Source organism: Phalacrocorax carbo, chromosome 5 (genome assembly GCF_963921805.1).
Source record: "Phalacrocorax carbo chromosome 5, bPhaCar2.1, whole genome shotgun sequence".
In the NCBI taxonomy this organism is placed as follows: domain Eukaryota; kingdom Metazoa; phylum Chordata; class Aves; order Suliformes; family Phalacrocoracidae; genus Phalacrocorax; species Phalacrocorax carbo.
This window is the reverse complement of record NC_087517.1, coordinates 58709778-58724411: the sequence shown is the minus strand read 5'-3', so window position 1 is coordinate 58724411 and position 14634 is coordinate 58709778. Positions and strand designations below refer to the sequence as shown.

Here is a 14634-nt window from a genome sequence, read left to right as displayed (position 1 = left end):
CAAAATGTCCTTCTTTCAGTGCAGCTAACTTTCCTTGAAATTAGTGAGTGCCAGGTTGTTGTACTTGGGTAAGTACAGTCTTTTCCAGAGAGATAAGAATGGATGAATCTGGGTCTCTCAGCTATTTCCCAATACATCAGAACTCATAAGCGAGGAAATGTAGCAATATATCTTAAATCAGCATTACTAAGTGGAGTGTCAGGGTAGCCTACCCTAGGTGGGTGCCTGAGCATTTAAAATAGGCAGGTGTGGACCTATAAGGCAAGATCCTGAGGATGGAGGGAATGTCAGTGACTTAACCTTCCCTGTGGAGTCCAGAACAGTGTGCCACTCCCTTTATCCATCCTGGTAAGTCCCCTCATCTCTCCTAACACGATTAGTTGTTTTGAATTCTGAGGTAAATTGGACATAGTGCATGTCATGTAACAAATGGGATGATTTTAGCTGTTTTACTGAATCCTCCACTGTGCGTGCCAAGAGCTGCAGAAATCATGACTGAAGTCCAGTTAGGAGATGTTCCAGCTTGACATTGCTTTCAAATTAGAACATTTGCAAACTTCTTCCAGTAAATGTGGAAGAAGGTTAGAAAGACAGTGAGCTGATCCTTCCAGTAAAATCCCATCATCACACGCCACATTATCGCTTGTCGTGCTTTCGTATCACATTTCTGTCTGTCTGTCATATTATCATCTCACATCAGAAGGGTTATACAAATCTGTAAGAAACTGGATCTGTTTGGCTGCTCTGAAGCTCCAGCAATCTTGGAGATATTGCATCTCTGCCAGCAGTACTGTGCTAATTGCTTCCTTGAAAACATTTTGGGTTTTCAGTCAGACTCTTACCAGGAGGTCTCTATAGTTGTTAGTCAAAGACAGAGCTAGGATTGATACAAAATGATGGTGCAGGCAGTGATCAGGGAAACGTATGTTCCTGTTTTCTTCCACATCCCCAGTCCGCCTCTCACAATCTAAAAAGCATGTGAGTTTTTGGAAAGTGTAATAGTCGCAATTTTAATAATAGACAGTGTAGGGTAATGGCAGCCAGAGCACATTAAATCAAACAATGTCCATATGGGCCTGTCAATGAAAGGCCAAATATTCCAGCTGTCTGATCCTATTGATGATCAGCCTGCTGCTTTGTTGCTACATCAGGATACATGGATTTCAGTTATTTTTAATAATCATCTCATGCTTTACTTAGATCGCCATTTTTCTCTGTGGAGCCTGTCTCACAGCTATACCATCCACTACAGCTTCTTCTGACAGTCTGTGTTGGCTTTATCACCTGGTTTTCTAGTCAATGCTGCAAGTTAGTAAATCAGAGAGTAAAATGACCACGAGGCTTCTCTCCCAAATCCTAGTTTAAATTCACAGAGACTGTGTTGAAGTCAGCAGGGTTAAACCTCTGAGAAGCGCAAGCAGCTTAGTCATGGTGATGTTGTACCGTGCTAATAGTTGCTCATCAGATGTTTTCATGCACATGATTTTGGACTGAGTGTTAAATGGGTGATTTTTGGGGGTGAAATTTCTTATGCATTTAACAGCTATTGCTTGTTCTTCTCTATCTAATGCTTCATTATGGTTACAACTCTTAGCTCTTGCAGCCCCTGCAGAGATGGCAGGGAGCTGAAAGTATCTGCAGTATTTCTTCTGCTTATTACAAGGCAAACAAAGCAAAACCGGAAACATTTAGAAAGCACAGGCTGTTGCCTACAAAATCCATGGACCAGGGCTCAAAAGGCTGGTTGCATTTTAGACTTCTCACTCTGCATGTTTCAGATGCTTTACCACTTTTCTGAGAACGTGGTACTGAGCTGATGCGCTGGGTAGTAGGTTTATAAGCAAGTAATGGTCTGTAACTTAGTACTGCTCAGCAATAGCTTTTCAAAGCAGCTACAATGTGTCTTAGCTGTAATTTGATATTGAAATAATTCCTCTTTCTACAGATTCCTGGAGTAAATTCCTCAGCTGAGATGCAAATTGCAGCTTCTCTAATGTTAAAAGAGCTCATCTATGTACTAAAGATCTAAATGCAGATGCTTTATGATAGTGTGGAGATTTTGTGGTTTTTATCCATTTGATAGGAACATGTTCATAAACATCCCAGTGGTTGAGCTTTCCTCCAGTGAATCTGTGTTTGTGTAATTTTATGAATAAAATGAGTAATGCACATGCAGAACATACCTGAATTCTCACCATTGAGCAGTTCTTTGGACCTAAGTGTCCAGAGATACTCAGGGGCTGTAAGCCTGCACAGCACATAAAACCTGTGCTGTTCCCCCTTGCAGTGCTTGCACTAAGAGGTTCATTCCCATTGAGTCCTCTTCAATGGCAGCAAGAGCAGAATTTCCCAACCACCCTCCTCTGCTTGCTTCTTCCTTGCCCAGTTGTATTTTATCTTAATCTTCTGCAAGGGCTTGTGTGCACCAAATGTGCACAAGCTGGATGAACTGGGCTATATATACGACTGAACAAAGGTCACGGGCAGAGGGCAAAAAAGGTGGTTCAATAATCTGTAAGTGCCATCAGAAGGATTATGTGTGGAAAGGAGTTGATGTTGCACCTTGTGTCTGTTGTTACAGAAATATTGCAAAAGTTTTCAGGGATAGGTGCCTCAAGTAGCAGAAGTTCTTACAGACTGCTCTCTTGGGTACTTCTACTTGTCTGTTATTCCATCCTCATTCTACCTATCCAGGCCTCTTTTCCTGCCTATTTATTGACACTATTTCCACCTCCTTGCCTCTGGAGGTATATGCTGTTTTTTATCAAGTCTCTCCTCGGATGGCAGCTGAAGCTTACATCTCCCAGTTCATTATAATGTAAAATACATTAATTGCCCTATATTTTGTGCACATGCTGTAGTATGCAGGAAATACACACTTCGTCATTTGTGAGGTGGTAACTCTGCCTAACTCAGCTGTGCAGCTCAGGGGCCTGGGCTTTCTATGTAGCCAACAAAGAAGGCTCTTAGCTTGGGCATTCAGCATCATTCTCTGGAGACCGGATCTCCTCTGTGAGCATTGGCTCCTAATTTAGGCACCCAAGTTAACACAAGTTGATGAGTCCTTTCTCTTACTGTACACCCGCTGTTCGATTCTTCTAGGTTCCTGGCAGTGCGAAAGGCAGGAGTTATAATCGGTACTCAGTCAATCACTTCATTCCTCTGATAATTATTTCTCCTATCTAGAAAGAAATTGTGCATTTCCCTGCTTTCTGCCATTTATAGAGAAGTGTCTGCCTGCATTTTTTTCCCCCTCAGCCTTACTTTTCACTCCTTTCTCAGCATGAGACAGGCTTGCTGAGTCTGTCTCTGCTTCCCATTTGCCACGTGTGAGAGGCTGAGCAGAGGAATATTGTGTGCTGCCTCAGGACTCGGTGGGGCTGAGTTGCAGAGCATCACGGAGTGAGGAATTGCAACTGCTGGAGGAAATTCATCGATGCTTAAGCTGAAGGCACTGCATTCCTCAGGACTTTTCTAAAGATCACTGGTTATTTTCTTTTTTTTTTTTTCTTTCCTCTATGGACCAATCATTAATTTGCCTGTGAGACCTTCTGAAGATAAAAGTCGTGTAGATAAATGTCCTGTGTTAACTCAGCAGTTCGGTACGTAGAACTCAAGAGAATGGGAAACTTGACAAAAAGTGCTTATAAAGGGAACCGATCTGGAAGCAGGGGTGGTTATTAGAGACGGTATTTGCCAAAGGCTTGCTACTTCATGTGACCATATGCATTCTGGGGGTCTGATTCAGCTTCCTTTGAAGTCTGTGATAGTCTGCTATTGTCTTGTGTGGCAGTTGGATCAGCCTCATTAAGACAAGCCTAACCTCTATACTGCATAACGTTTCTCCTTTTGGCTTCCAGTAGACATCTGTATGGAAGGAACAAGGATGTTTCCTTGCTTTTTCATTGTAAATGTGTTTTCCTTTTGCAGCAAATCCAAATGAATGCAAAAGCACTGCAGCTTGCAGATTGTGAACATTCCTTGCCTGGGTCTTGGGACTAGAGAAGTAATGGTGTTATGGAGAAATGCAGAGATCAAAGCTGCAAACCTGTGAGCTAGCCCAGCTATATGGAAACTTCCCTCATTTTTGTGCTGCAGCAATAGTAGCAGCTACCACTGCAGCCCTTCCCCAAAGCCCCCTTGTGGTGTGGGACCCCCATCTGCCAGTGGTCATCAGTTCCCAGGTCTTTCTCCCACAGGAAGGAGTCACAGTGCAGAATGATAGGGTTAAATGCTGCTCTAAGGCAGTTCAGGGTACCCCCACGCATCTTTTTAGCTTGCTTGCCATCTTGGGTTTCTTGTCACTTGTCCTTCCTGCTCTTGGCACCCAGAAACCCGTATGTTTGGGCTGCCTAGTGCTCTTTTTCCGTATCTGGTCTTTTGGTCTCATCCAGCAGGGAGAGCATATATACTGAAAAATGGTGGTTTGAAAATTACTGAAGACCTAGACAAATAAACTTCTCTTCTAGTTCACTGGCTGAACCAAATACTGGGTTCAAATGCTAAATCAGCAAAACCAGGTTGTTTCAGATTGCTTAGACTATTTTATTATCAGAGATTTGGTGGGCAAGTTTATTAAAAAAAAAAAGTGTGGCATACTTGGTCTCAAGGCATCTTTTCAAAATAAAATAAAAAGCCTTGAAATAATTTGATTTTTAAGCAAATGAGAAAAATAAAAGAAATAAGTCTTGAACAGCAAGCCAGTCATCTGAAGAAACTCTTACAGCTCTAGGGAAAGGGTTAAAATCCCTGTGGTGTCTCCACTGACCTCCACATTACACTGAACAGGAATTTGGCCCGAGCTTTCTTTTGGTAGAGAATCTGAGTCAGAAAAGCAGCCTTTGCTCATAGTTCCTTGCTCCTCCCTCTCCTCTCATCCAAGACTTCTCTGGGCCTGTTTCTATACTTAATATTTTAGGTCAACATTAGTAATGTTGAGTTTAACTGGGTTCAAGCAATTCTGTTTTACATTGCATCTTGGAAAGAGAGTCACCCTAAAACTATTAAATGCTTTACATTTTTAAAAAGGTTTCTTTTCAACTGATGGGCTTGTTTTTTCTCAGGAGTTTGGATACTATACAGACTAATGTAATAACATTTGTTTTCACAAGGAAGCATATGTTTAAGCACTGTCTAATGTAGCTGGGTATTTTGAAATCTGTTAATCCATTCTAAAATGCTTGCCTGACCTGTACTTGACTTTGGCTTACAAGAAATTTTATTATGCTAGTACAATCCACATAGCTGTGAGTAAGCAACACCATTTTGGAAAGCTGACCATTTATTGTTCTTCTGATTATCATATCTAGAGCTCTAGAGTTCACAAGTAACAGAATTAGTGTGCAATATCTATTTATTTCTCTTCCTGCAGAAGGAATCAATCAATTCCATAGTCCTCCCAGAACATTTGTAGCTTTAAGTTTTTGTAGGAATATTTGTTTCTTAAGATTCAGCCTGTTCATTGCATTAATCAAAAGGTCTTTCTTCTAAGTACCCCATGCACCTGAGGGTGTTCTTTCCATGTGGCATGTGGATTGACTATGATAATAGTGCAGCCTCTAGAATCGGATTCCCTCTGGATGAAATAATAGACTGTGATTGCCAATTCAAACATTCTTCAAGAGCAGCAGTTATTCAGGCTTCTAATTAAAACAAAGCAAAAACATTCGCTCTTGTGCTTATATTTGACTAGAAATCTTAGTACGATGCACTACCAAAGCAAAACTGTATTTTTACTTGTATTGTGAATATGTGAACTTGCTAATCAAAAGCTTTTATCACTATGATTGATTAATCAAGCAGTCTTACACTTCCAGGCTTAACAATAAAGTAGAAAGCACAAACTACTTTTGTTTTCTTGGTACAATGAGGAAATATAATATTCTGTCCAGGGGAAAAAAAAATGTTAGTCAAACAAACTTGGTATTAATCCAGGCCTTGCTGTTATTGAAAATACCTCTGCCTCAACTGTCATCTCTGTAAAAGTGGTGGCTAATTAAATGGCTAATTAATTGTAAGATGTGACACTGTAACAGTGTGAATAATAAACCACGATATAGCTTTCTGTTTTAAATTCTTAATTGATATAGTATGTCATAAAATCTGAATTTCTTATATTTAATAGCTTGTATTGTAACATATATTGTACTAAACCCATGAGTTTGAGAGTCATCTTTAGATATAAAACCAAAAGCAAGTTGGCTCAAAAGCTTTGAACTTCCTGCATGTTCCAAGCTTCTGCAATGTCAAGTTTTGAATTTGAGTAGATAATTATTTTGTGGATGATTTTCTGTGTAAGATGGTTGGAAAACTGGAAGGACCCTGTGTTCGAAAAACCTGAAGTTCTAAACCAGTTGCTGGTTATGAACTGTTTGAAAAAATGGATACAAAATGTTCATTTTACTGGTGGCTCTCATTCGTCTTCATGCTTCTTAGTTCAGTGAGAGGTTTAGTGAGTTCAGAATTTTTGAGAAGACAGTGCGTTATTGCACTGGTCCTTAAGCTGCTGAAGGGTATTGGATCTCACTTAAATCTGGACTATAAATTTTGATTCTGGTTTTCAAATGCTAAAAATTCAAGAGTGCATTCTGCTTTTTGATGTATTTTTCATTTATGTCATATTTAGCAATTAACTGTTCAAGCCTCTATATATTACTGGCAGGATGAGTTTCCTTCTGGGTGATGTTAATTTTACATAAATTGATATGAATAGCTGCTTAATTAGAAGGCATGGTGTGTTTTAAAGAACACTTTGAGGATGCAGTATGGTCAAGGCAGAAACTCTTCCCTCATCTTTTACCTTTTCCAATCTTCTCTGTTGGCACTGCTGAGCTCAAATATTTATTCTTTCTTTGCTTTCTTTCAGGGGAAGAGAAAAGTGAAGGTAGCATCAAATAAAAGTTGTCTTATTTTGTGTAAGGGTGGTATGTTGGGAACAGTTATTTATTGCTATTCATTTCACCCTGTGAGTGGCTGCTACAGATTTATAAAATCTACTGATACACTTTAAAGTAGTTATGTACCTTAGCTTTTATATATAAATAAATTTTCCACATCTGTGGATGCTCAGAAGCACGTCTTGTGAAATCTTTGCATTTTATTAAAAAAAAAAAAGAAGCCATAAAAAAAACCCAAAGAAACTTGTCGACCTCATAGCCAAGTTCTCCTCCAAATACTTCCAGCTGCAGCTAGAGGGATGAGTCATGCTGAAAGCTGAGGAGCTTTTCTAAAAGCCTTTCACTTGGTTCACATGATTTTTATTTTTTTTTAACTTTACATTCCTGTCTGTTTTTCTTTTCTTAAAAAAACCCAAAAAAAACTTGAAGGCGAGCCACCCAAGGAAAACCCGTATGAGGATGTGGATCTGAAAGGCCGTCACACAGGCCGAAAATCCCATCAGCTGTCCGAGAATTCCCTAGATTCTTTGCACAGGATGTGGACATCACAGGACAGGAAATACACATCACCTCCCCAGGTAACAGTGTGATGCACCGGTCTTTCTGTGCTTGAAGGTTATTTAAAACTTTTGCAAAAAAATCAATCATGGCATAGGAGGAAAAGCAGCTGTACCAAATGATAGAGAGTATCTGGAAAAAGACTGCGGTCAAATGCATAAATCGTTGCTGGGAATGCTGTTGTCAGCTGTAGCTCAGCTACTCAGCACTGCGCTGCAGAAGCTGATGGCTCTTTGTGCTGGCTACAGCCTGATGAATTTAAGCAGAATCCATCCACCAGTTGTTTGTGAGCTGAATCTGGCCCTAAATTATTTGTATGGCTGCACCTCTTTGTGAATTGCCTGTGTTTGCTGCTGGGCTTTTTAGTAGGGATAGGAGGGGAAAAACTCATCTGCTTAATCTTGCCCATGTGTTACGTGAGGTCTATTGTGACTTTGCGCTTGTGAAGTATGTAGTGTGGCATATTTTACTGTAAAATGGAGAAGGCCAAGTATGCCTCCTCAGTAAATAAATTAATAATAAAATAATCAGAAAAACCAGAGTATCTGCATTTAACAAGGCTGTATAAGTTGTGCTTACAAGCGTAAAGTAGAAGGCCAGGAACTTTGCAGACTTTACATTTTGTGATGAATTTTCCAAAGCAGTCTGTTTTTGCAAATGTTATGAAATGCTGAGTTGCTTTGTCGTTTATGGGATCATTGTGTTCATAAGGAAAAATATAAATTTCATCACCCACTTAATTCTGAGATTCAAAACACCTTTTAAAAGAACTTTGTTTTGCACTGAATCAACAGAAAATTTGCAGTTGAACAAAAGGTCACAACAATTTACATTTTTGTCTTGTAAAGAGACCTAGAACAAAACTGAATACATTTTCTTTCACTTATTTTGTATGCATGTGAGCATCACAGTCCAAGAGACAAAAGAATTATCACCAGGATTCTTAGTATGCACCTAGCATGTCACCTGTAAAACAAGAGTGTTTTTAGCAAAGCTACTGAAAAGGGAACAAGTGGAAAGTCATAATCAGGCAGAGTAAGGAGAAACAGAAACTGCAGCTACAAAAATAACCTTGTAGTGAGAAACATACTATGCATAGCAATTATTTTTGCCTCTGTGTGTGTTAACAGGAATTGTGTGGTGTCTAGAGGATCCAATAGGGTGTAGCATTAGGGTAGGAACCATATAGGCCCATAGTAAGATACTATCCACTGTTCTCTGTTTTACACAGGGTGACCAAAGAAAGTACGGATGAAAATGACTTCTGTAAAGTTGCTCAGTAAATAAATACTCTCTGGTATTTTTGCAATAGAGCTATGTTTATTCTGGTCGCTCCTTTTTGAAATGCTGCCTGGAGTTTCCTGCCAGAAGTCAGTCCTGCCATAATTGTGCTGTCATTGTGCTGATACATAAAGCGAAGAGACACTAAGACCAGGTCAACTATGGGTCTGGGTAATTGTCCAATGACCAGAAATAGAAAAGTTGCAATTTCCTGAAGAATGGCAGCTTTGGCAATCATTTATCACCCAGTTTTTCCAGCATAGCAACATAGTTGCATTAGCAACATGACTTTTCAGTCATGGATGATGATAAACAAGATGGAAGAGATCACAAGGTCAGCAGGCTTTCGACAGTCATCTGCAAAAAAGAACTGCTTTCATTAAAGTATAGACTGCTGCAGATTTTTCTGGCATGCTAACCTGTGGTAAGCAGAGACCTCAGAAGTGCTGGCTTGTGGTCATTTTGAATTCCACTCTGTCTTCTCCTTTCCTATTATTTTCAGTTTTTGAAGTCATCATATATAAAAAGAATGTTTATATTGTTGATGTTGATGTACATTGTATTTGTGATGCAAAACCTGCACATAAGGAAACACCTGTGCTTAATCCCAGATCATATGGCGCTGTAATAGGTAAGCCCTCCAAGTAGAATAAATGGGACATTTATTACTGCAGGTTTATAGATCGTAATACTGCTAATATAATATTAGCAAATGCCAATTGACAGCTGTTTGACATAATAGTATTTTTTTCTACATATGCTGGTTAAACTTCTTACAGGGTTTGTGTTTGGGAGGAGAAGGCAGGGACCCAGCCTTGCCAGCCTGCCAGTTAACCTCCCTGAGAGCTGGGCATTGCTGCTCAAAGGACTGCTCCAAAAGAACCCCAGTTTTTTAAAGACAGCTATTACTTGTTACTTAATCCTGTTGGTGCGATTTTCCCTTCACCCTGCAATGGTAACAATTTCTTGTTTTAAAGGGAGTTCTTTGGGAATACAGGACAAAGCTGTAACCACACCTCTGCACATTGGCAGGTCTTAAAACATCTTAACACCATGGAAATACAGCAAGCTTGATTTTCTGCGTATTTCTCTAGAATAGAATAGCAAGTTCAATATAATTGCTCTTGATTTTCACTACTGCAAGTGAAAGAGATGGATCAATCCCATTGGGTCAGTGTTCTGATGTCAGTCAAGCCTTTAAGTTAGGTTTGAAGGCTCATAAATTGATATGATACAGGTGTATGGAAATGCACTAAAGCCAAAAGTGCTACTGTTTTCTTTGAATTTTGAAGTCTTAGATATTGACCCCATCTCTTCATTTTGACCTTAAACCCTCTCTTTGCACATATCCTGCACAGCAGTGGCTCACCTGGCATGATGTCCTTGTGTAGCCACCACTCACTCACAAGAGCTGCTTCTGCACTAAGTGTTGCTGAGAATGGGAAGAGCTCAAGCTGTTCTTGTTCCTGCAGTTACCTTCAAAGCCCAGCAGCCAGTCTCTGCGCATTGGGAACTGGTCAGAAAGGAAGAGCCACCGCTTACCACGCCTGCCCAAGCGGCACAGCCATGATGACATGCTGCTGCTGGCTCAGCTTGGCATTCCCTCCTCCCCCTCCAGCCTCAACGAGGACAGCCTGAGTACCACAAGTGAGCTGCTCTCTACACGGCGGGCCAGGAGGATCCCAAAGGTACTGGCAGGGTGATAAGGCTTATGCTGAAGATATGTCACCTGTCTGGAAGAGCTTGCAAATTTCTATCTAGCCTTTAGCCACCACTGAAAGCTACTTTTGTATCCTAAAAGAAAATTGAGATCAAAACAGAAACAGTAACTCTCAGGAGCCAAGACATACTCCTTTCTTACATACAGCTGTACTGTGAAAATCCTTTCTCTAGAGGTGGGTAACTCTGCCCTTGTCCAAGAGTAGCAGACATCTGATTGCCATCTTTGCACAGAGTTGATTTTAAGTCAGTTCTGTCTTCCACACTTTTCTTTAAGCTCTGTGGGCCAGAGTATTCTTGTGTACCTAACTTTATGAGTTCGAATGTGTGATGGCCAAGCAATTATTATTTATAACATGCAGCAGCATCTGGAGTAGTTTTTTTTTCCTCATCATTTGTTTACCAGTCTCAGGAAAATAACTATTATTGGCCTAATATGTTTCCCTTCATTCACTCACAGTCTGCCCCATCCTGATAACCCTGTTGTCTTGATGGATTTGAAGTAAAAATTAATTTTCCATTTTTCAAGGAGTTTTCCAATTCAAAATGGGATGTGGAAAAAACCTGCCAAACAACAACAAACCCCCCAACAAATCTTTTCTAGTACAGTAGCAACGGGGGTGTGTGTGTGTGTGTGTGAGATCTGCCAATATATTTATTTTTGGCTTGTGAACAACCAAAAGTTTGTTCTTTTCTGTTCTTATTAGAGAGAGTATTTTAAAGTATATGGCTGTAAATACTGTGAGTAGAGGGAGATTTTTATGTTCCTGTCAATTAGTCTGAAATTCTGTCTAAGCAGGAAACAAACAAAAAGGAGGAGATTAATCCAACATCCTTAATATTTACTATATTTTTACTTCCTTGGAATATCCTAATTTACTGCACAAATGAGCACAGATCCGTGAAGGAAGTTACAGAGTAACTTACAGAGTAGCTTACTAGCTGGTTTTGAGTAAAACTTGACAGTTTGGCTGTTAGTTCTGTACCCAACCTTTTTTTTTTTTAATTTAAGAGGCAGACATTCTCCTTATATGAAATTATCTTTTCAGCATATGAATGTTCATAGTTTTATCATAAATCCTGTGATAATTTATATTTTTGACCACTCTAACTCCTAGAATCACATTCTAGCACCTGAAAAGGGTTTAAAAAGGTAGGCCATCTCCTTCTGTGCTTATTTGAATGCACTAAAATCTCAGTTCAGAGAGATGCTAAGACATATGTTACTCTTTTATTCAAAATTAGAATATGATCTTAAGGTCCATGAGAGCTTGGCAAAGTTGGATATGGCTAACGGATCACTGTTACTTAGACAATGCAAGTGAAGAGAGAAACAATAGCATAAAGAGGGAGGAATGAGGTGGTAGAGGATAACAGCTACTTTGAATCCTCAGGCTTATTGTGCTTTTATTAAAAATGACTGCATGATTTTTGAAATTGCGATTTAGGTTTCTGAGTTATTTAATAATTTTTAAAAAATATATCCATAGGTGAAGGAGTGAGATTCAAAATAAGTGATTCAAACAAATGGATTCAATATAAGAGAGATAAAAAATGCACTTTGAAATAGTAAAGGCTTTGTGTGGGGTTCAACTGGCCTGTCATCTGTGGTCAAATTCTTTGTTTGGATAGATTAATTAAGTCTCCTGGCAGAAAAGTATTTGATCTTACTGATTCCTCATTTTCTTATTTTGCAGCTTGTCCAAAGAATCAATTCCATCTACAGTGCAAAAAGAGGAAAAAAACGATTGAAGAAACTTTCTATGTCCAATATTGAGACAGCGTCCCTACGAGGTATGACACACGCATCACAGTTCAGTGAATCCATTTGAATGTTACAGGATTAACAGATTCCCTTTCCTCAACACCTACCCCAGATGTGTTGTTCTACCAACAATAACTTAGTGTCTGCAAGAGGATAAAATAGGGATGAGCTAAAAATAACCAAAATTCTCAGCATTATCAACCCTATTAATTGTGTGATGAGCTGAACGTATCCAGCTCCTTCTTTAGTTTGCTTTTTGAGAAATTTGCATCTCTAAGTTTTGTCCAAAATTCACATTTTTGACCTTGTAATTCATTCATGCTTTTTCCTGGTGTGTGAATATAACTCACACTGTGCTTCAGACTGCTTCTGGAAAAGCAGGGGCCAAAAAGAAATTCATGTTTGTAGTACCAGTACAGTAGAGCTTTGATGCAAGTACACGTCAGAAATACACCTTGTAACCTTGTTATAAGGTTACTTTTGCATGTTACTGTCACTCAATTTGGTGAGTTCTGGTGATTGAAAATGTTGCCCAGACAGACAAAGCTCATAAGGCTTACTTTGACTTCTCAAATGCTGCACTTTTTTTAAAAAAAAAAGTCTGAAAAAGAAATGGAAGGGTTAAAATCCATTTTCCAGATGGCACATTCACCTCTGTAGCTTAGCATAGATGGGGGTTCAGTCAACTAATTGCTGAAATGGAGAATGAATTTTGCACTTTCATCAAAACGAAGCTCTTATTCTCAAACAAAACTGAAACTTAATCCAAGGAAAAAACAATGTAAAGAGTCATTCAAATTGTTTATTTCAGGATGTTTTAAAACTGAGGAGAGAGCATGTGTGGATCACAAGGTCCAGTGTGAAATATGTTTTTTTCCAGTTTTACCACAGTAAACCAAGTTTATGTTTGCTTTGGTTTTACATTAACTGATTCCTCTATTTCCTCTGCAGATGAGAACAGTGAGAGTGAGAGTGACTCAGATGACAGGTTTAAAGGTAAGGGATCAAGCTTCAATAACTTCAAGTCAGCCACTGTCACAGACCTTATCAACATACATCCTCCTGCTACTGCACATTGTTCTTGTCCATGGCCTATATTTTCCTTCTTGAACTAAGTTAACTCCATTATTTCAGAGCTCACAAAGTTTCCAACACAGGAGCATGAATGTGAAAAGCAAGGACAAAATGAGCTGTGAGGATCTAACAACGATTTGGCAACTGCATTGTATAATGAAGAACAGCACCTTTGATAGATTTGCTTTGTCAGCCACTTCATAGATGCTGATGTTTTCCAGACTGACTACTGGGTGCAAACTTAGAGGGATGAGATTGGATAAATATGGTCTTTTCTTATTCATACACTGCTTTAAGTGTTTACAACTAGCTGCTGTTGGAGAAAAGATTCTGGGTCTGATCCAGCTTAGCAGTTCTTATACTCTTTTATATGTCTGCAGTCTCCAAATTGTAGAAATTCCTTTATCAGTGCACAGCACCTGCACAAACTCTGCTTGAGCCAGGCCAGAAAATTAGTCCCTCATTTTCAAGAGTCCTGATACACAGAGAGAACTATAAAAAAGTTGGAGGCAGCAACAACAGATTTTATTGCTAAAAACCTATCATGTTGTTAGTAAGTAAGGGGGGAAAAAAGGTGCAGAGCTGTCGTTATAAGATAAGGGGCAAGGATTTGTGCCTGTCTACTGCAGATGTCACCTGCTTACTGTTCGTGCAGGAAAACTTTCTGGAAAAAATTGTCTTAGGGAAACATTTGTTCCAGATAGGTAGTGGCAAGACCACCCAAGACAGGCTGTTTGCAACATTGTTCAGTGATGTGTGGAAAAAGTCTCATTGCTCCTTTGTAGACAAGTACCAGCCCAAAAGCACTTTCAGTTCTGTTTCTCTCTCTGTCAAAAAAATATAGGGGTTGCTTTTGCTCTGGCCCATGAAAGAAGACAGACAGGGCATGGACTCTCTCTTGTTATTGGGAAGATATTCTGATTTCACTGGAAACTGGGGAGCTTTTTTACCCATTGTTGTGGAATGGAGGATCTTCATTCTGATGGCTCACTCACCAACTGCTCCTACATGGCCTTACAGTTACACTGACACTCTCAGAGCGCCTTGAGCCAAAGATCCAGTTGTCACATGTAGCACGACAGGATTCACTGGGTCCCCATCTGTTGGTGTGGGCTCTTTGGTTTCACCTCTTGCTAATATGAAGCACTGGCTGGCAGTGTGGGGCTACCTCAAGGCAGGTAAAGGCAGGTTATTTCTTGGGATTTAGCTTCCTAGCTGCGCAGTCACACTACGATCGAAGTGCTTTATAAAAATAATTTTTAATTTTTGTGTTGTTGAGCCAGTTGTATGACAGCTGGTCATCAAGGGGTTTCCCTTTCCTCCTGTCAATTAATTACTGCT

The 14634-nt window shown here is 39.6% G+C and overlaps 1 protein-coding gene across 6 annotated transcripts in view; it reads left to right on the top strand.

Moving 5' to 3' along the window:
* Positions 1 to 14634, top strand: part of DENND2B (DENN domain containing 2B) — a 184687-nt gene that overhangs the window by 124185 nt on the left and 45868 nt on the right. For all 6 annotated transcript variants that reach the window (XM_064452672.1, XM_064452671.1, XM_064452668.1 and 3 more), the window contains 4 exons: positions 7326 to 7474; positions 10208 to 10423; positions 12152 to 12248; positions 13171 to 13215. In XM_064452672.1, the coding sequence (XP_064308742.1) occupies positions 7326 to 7474; positions 10208 to 10423; positions 12152 to 12248; positions 13171 to 13215 (507 nt within the window). The remainder of the gene's footprint in view (positions 1 to 7325; positions 7475 to 10207; positions 10424 to 12151; positions 12249 to 13170; positions 13216 to 14634) is intronic.